At 40.3% G+C, this 7,760-nt stretch overlaps 1 protein-coding gene across 4 annotated transcripts in view; it reads left to right on the forward strand.

Annotated features, from left to right (window-relative positions):
* LOC109963813 (attractin-like protein 1) overlaps positions 1–7,760 on the forward strand; it is a 175,376-nt gene that overhangs the window by 84,564 nt on the left and 83,052 nt on the right. For all 4 annotated transcript variants that reach the window (XM_020606673.1, XM_020606675.1, XM_020606676.1 and 1 more), the window contains one exon: positions 7,528–7,589. In XM_020606673.1, coding sequence (XP_020462329.1) covers positions 7,528–7,589 — 62 coding nt within the window. The remainder of the gene's footprint in view (positions 1–7,527; positions 7,590–7,760) is intronic.

Consider the following 7,760-nt stretch of genomic DNA (forward strand, 5'->3'; position numbering starts at 1 on the left):
GAGCTCCCACAGAGAACGTAACTGGGCCTATAATTTTTTTTTAAATTTTCATTTAGGGGCATCTGTGCCCTGAAATATAAGTGTTAATAATTTGCTTTGTTTTAAGTTATGCTAGTGTATTTCTAAAGAGCCTGGGTGTCATGCACAGCTCTTTTTTTTTAATTTGGGGCAGGAAAATGTGACCTTTTTGGACCCTCATCAGTTGGCACCTCTGACAAACAGTTAAAACAACATACAGTACCAGTAGTTTTATCATGTCATACCTTGAGATGGAGTGTTGTGTGACAGACTTGGAGCCAGTGCTAACACCACCTGTGATGTTATTGTTTGTGGCGGTGAAACACACACACTGGAGTGGCTTCAGGACAAGTGTCTGCCTGTCACTGAGGGGCCCAGCCAAAGACTTAAACTCAGACAACAACTGTGATGACGGCTGTTCACATGCTCTGGATACTTGTGCCAGTGAGCGATTTCAGTTTTTATTTGCAAAAGCATATTTTCATTTTGTTATGAGTTACTGAGTGTAGATTGGTCAGAAAAAAATGTAGTGTTGTTTAAAATGAACTCTACAATGGAGAGAGAAGAGCTCTGAATCCTTTCTGAAGCCACTGTAGATCATTTCTTCCATTTGTTCATGTTGACACTATCTTTCCACAAGCAGCACTGGCCTGGATTTGTTTCTAATCAAAAAAAATCATGTTTTATTGATGTGGTCCACAGTCGTTATGGGAACATGGCCCAGTTTCTCTCTTTATCTCTCAGTTTTGAAAGAACTGACTGGTAATTTAGGCAGAAGTTTCTTCAGACCATAACTGTTTCAAATCTGAACATCTATTTAGCAGAAAATGTTATCTTAGCACAAAAAGGACCTGAAAATTGGATGTATTAAACAACCCTTTGTTTCCCCTCTTTATGCAAAATTATCTGATGCATCTCACTGAGGCCGTATTATGTTCCATAGGGTGAAAGAGAGGAAGAGAACCTGAGAGCTGTCCATTTAACCAGACAGGAACTCATCAGCAACATCAGGACAAATTAGGTTGGGGATGTGGGAATAAATACAGGGTATGTGTTTGGGACCAGTCATAATAGGCATTTATAGCTAAACCACTGTCTTTCAATGGAAACCCCATGATCAGCTGATTTGCACGCAGAGGCAGAGTAAATCTGTGCAGAGCTTCCAAGTTGTGCTCAACTCAGGTGAAATTTGAGGCATTAATTTGCATCGTTGACCAGTCGAACCTCGGCACTGTTGACCTTTGAGTGAATGGAGAGTGTAACCTTTATATGCACCACAAAATAGATGTGGATCTGCAAATATATCAGGTTAGTTAGTGAGATGGGTGTATTTAATATCCTTCAGACATAATAATCATCACCTACTGTGATCTGATAATGTCCAGCAGTTTACAGCATAAAGACATTATTCACACTTGGAGCTCATTTAAGGAAACATCTACAAACCTTTGTTGCTTATGTTGCAGTTAGACCAGACTTAGCAGGTAACTGACACAGACCCACTAATGACAGAACTGCACAACATGAATGTTACAGCTTCCACGTGCAACAAATGAAAATCAGGCTAATACAATAAGTGACAACCCCACTATTGTGGGATCATGACTTCATGTTGACTTCGCTGCCCTGTGTTACTGGTGTTTGAGCTGCACACTGATCCAGAAGTGGGTCTTAAGCACCTGTTACAAAGAGTTACATCTGCAAGCTCTTCTAACAAGCGCACACATATGGCAGAGCTGGACTCATTTGCATACCATGTAGGGGGAGGCAGCACTTGGCAACTGCCTCACTATGGTCATTAGGTCCTCATGAATGTGCAAATCCTGAGATAGAGCACACTGTGAGCACATTTCAGTCCCTGGAAAGTTCACATTTGTAAACATGCTGATGTGAATGTGTGTCCTAAGCTACGCAAGTTCCATTAACATTCACTGTTTAAAAGAGAATTGCACAGTTGGACTCTTTTAACCAGTGTGACAGAGAAAACACAAAAACCAACCAGAGGACGGACATTGAAAAACCATCTGAACACATTTGATTGCCTTTTCACTTTCACAAGAGAAGTGAGTTGGAACTGGCCACTTTATTAGGTACACCTGTACACGCTCTTCAGTGCAACACTTCCACCTTAGCATCTGTTTATGAAGCTCAGAATCTTTCAGCTTTTGTTGAAATTGACATAAATGTATAGATTCAATTATCATAGGGGAGCTTTATTGTAGCTAAAGGTGATGTTGTACTGGACTACATTCTATTCAGAGGTGTTCCTAATATTCTGACACCTCTGAATAGAATGTAGTCCAGTACAACATCACCTTTAGCTATGACTTCAATAATAAACCTATAATTTATACATTTATGACAATTTCACCAAAGACTGAAACATGTTGAGCTTCATAGACACATGTGAACATTTTGCATTGAATTGAATACAGTTGCACAGGTGTATGGCATGTTGGTGTATACTGTTCATTTGGAGTTTGATAATCATTAATTTGGAGGAATTAAATTTGTAGAATAAATATGAGTAACTTGAGAAGTTTATCTTTGAGACCAAAGATAGATCGAGTCAATAAATGAAGCAACTTAGCTCTTATTAAACAGTGGCATAAATCAGTGTGCTGATAGGTGTCAGTTTAACATTTGTGCCATACTTCAGATGGTTTTAAACAACAGGAATAATCTGTGGAAAAAGTCCATGATAAAAGTCACGGAGTGCACCTTTAAACATCCGTCAGTATGAGAGAACGTCTCCACTGCCCTGCAGTCTCGAGGAGGATTAAGTGAGACAAGCAAATGACCAAATTCCCTGTCTTTATCCTGCTCTCCCATGCCCTCTCACTCTCCCAGTCTGTCTTCCCTCTGCACATCCCGTCCCTTCATTCATCTTGTGCCTCTTTTTCACTTGTGCTCCTTCTCTCCATTCTTTTTCCTTTTCTACTCTTTCTCCTTTTTTAAATGAGTCATTCTTTGTCCCTTATTGATTAGCTGAACACGTTCTTTCAGTCCAGGTTTTAACAAGCAGCCCTTTGTTCAGGTTTAGGGAAATGAAGGCAGCCCACTGCTGTCACAGCTGCTAGGCTTGTCCCCAGAGGGACACCGTAGGCCCTCAGTAATGACTGGACTTTGGAACCAGGGTCCTTAGAGGCCATTTTACATCATTTCTCTTCCTCCCATCTTTTACCCCTGCCTTGCCCTTAGCTCTTCTTGCCTTTTCTCACACATTCCTGTCGTAATGGTAGTTTTTGCTTCAAGTTTAAAAATATTCCCCCAGTGCAGTCCCTGCTCTCTGATTTCAAAACGGTTACTTTATACTTATAAAAGGAGTACTGTGTGTGTGTGTGTGTGTGTGACATGTATGGTTTATTTCAGTGTTTGAGAATTCCCATGTGTAGTAATTTTTGCGACCCCTTCTCCCCTACAATGTTTCCTCCTGCTGCCTTTTAGTATCAGAACCAACTCTGTCAGGATTTAGTCGTCACACTAGCGCTGCAGAAGCTTCAGTCTCCACATGTGGTTATTACATTAGCAACTTGTAAAGGTCTAACAGTCGTGTAAATCTTAGAGGTGAATGTACTGAAGGCTCATTTCCAGGCTGAGAGGGTCTGCAGTACATTGATCTGGGCCATGTTCCTCAAAAGCATCTCATGGCTAAGATGGCTGTAAAATTTTACGAACCTTTTTAAACTTCAGAGGCGTTTCCAAAAATCCTTGTTTTGCAGGAGCTGAACTGTAACATTGTGTTACAGAATTAGATTTGTATTGCACATGTAAATGCAGCACCACAGTTTCTGTATACCTTGCACTAAAGCTGCTACTTTTAATTGATTTAGTTTTTGATCAAACAAATTTTATTGTTTTGACAAAATAAATTTAAAGATACAAGTGTACCCTTAAAAAGGCCCATAGAATTTCCCTCAGTATCTGTCTGTCCATCCCTCCATCCGTGTCAGTAACTGAACATTTCACAAGTTGAGCACATTTCTCAGGATATTGTTTAGTTTGCGGTCAGTTGTACGTGTTTAGGTGTGTATTCTTTGTGTGTGTACGTTTAGCATTGTGCATGTGTGCTTGTAATGGTGTTGTGTGTTTGACGCTCTGCAGCGGAGGAAAAGGGTGTGGTCTAAACAGCTTATTGATTACAGTTGTTTTTAATGACTGCAGTTGTTGTAAATTGCAGTGATGGCTGTTGCCTGGAGCCTGTGGGCTTCTGCATGTAGGAGAGAGAAACCAAGTGGAATGTGTGTGGGAGTGTGTGATCATTTAAAATATTACTCGAAGTGTAAATTTCATTTTTTGTGCTCATTTGTTTTGTTTTACCTGCTATAGTTCTTTATTGCGTGTGTTTTTGTGTGCAGGACATTCATAATAACTGTTGTTGTATATTGTCAGGGGTAATGATGCAAATTGCTGCATTAAAAACCTGAATGCAAAGCCAGGCTCTTTTCTCCCTGATGCCTGTATTAATGCTGTGTCCCTCTGGACTAAAATCAGCTTTTCTGCAGGTTTTTCACTGTCAGGCCATTTTACCTGATGCACAAATGCTGCTAATCCTCTAGAGCCCATTCTCCCCCATTACTTTCTCTCTTCCCTGCCCAACTAGTCTCAGAGGGTTCACCAAAGACAAAGACACAGCCTTTACGGCTATTAGGGCCATTTGAAGGCATCCCCATGTTGGACATGCTTGAAATATATTGATGTCAAATGTACTGTGGTGCTTAGCTGCAGTGCTGCTCAGGGTTTTACTGATTTTAAAGGCAATCTTTGGCAGCGCTCCTGCCAAGAGGATCAGGTGATGTCACATGCTAGTTTGCACAGTGGCCTCACTTGTATGTCAGGTTTCATAAAGTAAAACTTAAGACTTTGAGACCTTTGTCAAGCCAGTTAAAATGAAACATAATGAGCTCTTAATGTAAAATGAAAATGAGTACAGAATGTGCAGCTCTGTCTGACAGGGTTGATGTTTTTATGAAACAGCTCACAGACATGTGTCAAGTTAAATAACAGCCTTGTCATTAAAACCTTATTAGATGCCTCATACTCCCACTAAAGATGCAAAGACCTGACAGTGACAACCAACTAAACAAAGTGCTACAACAGATGATCTCGTCCCAAGTAATCTTGTAGTCAGTGCCATCCACTGTCTGTAATGTGCAGAAGCAAAGTATAATCTCTAGTTTATAAAAATGATGATGAACATTACATTTTATTGGATGTATTTAGCCTTTTATTGAGCCAGCAGAGCTTTGTTCACAAAAATATTTGACAACTACAGGGATTAAATGACATCAGTCCTGTTAAATTAGGAAGAGTCGTCATAATGGCATTGGAGTCCTAATCTTTATCAAATAGCTTCACTTGCTTGATCAAAACCCAGTTTGGCTCCTACAGGTGGCAGACCACAGGACACTCATAAGGCATTGTTGTTTTCTAGACATCCTACATGGCATTTCGTTGCTATTAAAGGATGAGGGTGGCAGTTTGATTATTAAAACTGTGGATAAATCCTTACAAACAGTCCCTCTGCAGTTCAAACAGTAAAGACTGTAAAGCCCACTGAAGCAGATTTGTGATGTTGGTCTATACACATAAAAATGTATTTGACTTGACTGTGGCTGTCTGAGGTGGTGGTGAGTTTTACCTTTGTGTGGACCCACAACATTTGGGGTTTCCTTTAATAAGCCTGGTTGCCCTTGGTCCAGTTTAAGGCTTTTATACATTCACTCTTGGTTCACTTTAGAGCAAAGCTGTTACATCTATGGGTCCTAAAAGTGTCTTTCTCGGTTGTGTGTGTCTATCTCGATGTGCTCGTCTTCTTCCAGCCGTCTAGAAACAAGATCCTATGAGGTTGTGAGTCTTTCAGACAGAGCAGAGGCTCTACGGAAAAGTGAACAGAAAATCAATTTTGTTTGTAATAAATAATCCTCTTGACATGGGGGGAGTTCAAAGACGGACACCAATGTCTTTTCAAGAATTTTTATTGCTGAGGGCCAAAACTTTGCACTGAGGCAGCAGGGTGCATCTCAGAAACTCCAAGACAAACAAAAGCTGCACACACACACACACACACACACACACACACACACAAAGATGTTGATGCAGACAAACTATATTTTGAAGGATGAGATGAGGTGAGTGGTGAGGAACGTTTTTATAGTGAAGGGAATGAGCATGTGTGGGTGTGTATGCTGATGAAACAAGTGGAAATAACACTTATTTTAATGCTGCAGCATCGAGTGTGACATGTATTGTCTGAACATGTATCTAGAAAAGAAGTTGGTTATTTCTTCGTGATGTCATTTAATAACATGTCACAGGCTCTAGACTGTGTCATAAGGTTAATACATCAGAGAAAAAGAGCACCACATCTGAATCATGTCCTTTGGCTGCTTTTAACCTTCTCCATGTCAGAAGGCCAAACCCATGTTAACCCTGGTTGGTGCTCTGTCTTTGTTCTGCTCTGTGCAAAAGACGCCACCTCTTCATTCTGGATGCCACTGGTTCAGACATGTGAGAATGTGTTAGGAAAAAGAAATTTAAAAAAATTAAACAGTTGGCCTAATGTGAAAGATCTGAACGCTGACCTAAGGTAAGAAAGATGCTGACCCACAATGACAAGCATCATTATGCTCTGTAAGACATATTGGAGGAAAGCAAGGTTCTACCAGGGCTCAGTGGGATTGCACTGTATCATCAGAGGCTGGTTTGTGGAAAACAATATAAATACAACAAACACAGCATGTAGTTGTGTTTCATCTTTGACCAGTATAAGTGGATGGACACAATCAGTCAGTCAATGGCTAATTGTAGTTTGATCAGTAAATAAAAATACCAGACATTTTAAATGTGAGGATTTGCTGCTTTGAGGGTTGAACATGTGGGATGCGCTCTTACAAGGCCCGGTCACTTACGAGATCTGATGTATATTCATGTGATAAAATGGGAAGATGTAAATGAAAAGATCTTTTTTATCTGATCATGATTAAATTATGTGAAGTTTTAACCCTCTCCTTACAAACCCATGAGAAAATATGTATAACTTAGTTTTAGTTTGTCTCCTATCATTTTTATTTAAGTGCATTAGTACTGTACAACTCTACTTATACAGTCACTGGCCACTTTATTAGGTACTACTGTATGCACTTCAATGCAACACTTCCGCCTTAACATCTGTGTTTATGAAGCTCAGTGTTTCAGCTGTTGGTGAAATTGTCAAACGTATATTATATTACGTTTATTATTGAGGTCACAAAGGTGGCGTTGTACTGGTCACATTATATTCAGAGGTGTTCCTAATATTCTGACCCACTCATGTATGTATCTGAGGAGAACAAAAATATAGAATTCATTAAATTTATACTTTTATAACAATTTCACCAACAGCTGAAACATCTTGAGCTTCATAAACACAGATGTTAAGGTGAAAGTGTTGCACACAATTCTCCCGTTGTACCTAATAAAGTGGCCAGTGAGTGTACATTCTTACACCAATCCTCTCTTTTCCAACAGATTGCTTTCTCTCAGCACAACAGCATCATGGACCTGGTGCAGTTCTTTGTCACCTTCTTCAGGTACGTTTCTCCTGGCTCTTTACTGTGCTCTACCCTCTGCAGAGCCTCCAGCTGCTGCTCACAGGCCTTTGCTCCTCAGTGGCTCAGTTTCCAGAATGAGCTGTGACTCGCTGTGTTACAGTAAATGGCAGCAGCCTCAGCCAAGGCTCTGAACCCCCCACAGCTCTGGCA

This window comes from Monopterus albus, unplaced genomic scaffold, assembly GCF_001952655.1.
Source record: "Monopterus albus unplaced genomic scaffold, M_albus_1.0 scaffold80.1, whole genome shotgun sequence".
Lineage (NCBI taxonomy): Eukaryota > Metazoa > Chordata > Actinopteri > Synbranchiformes > Synbranchidae > Monopterus > Monopterus albus.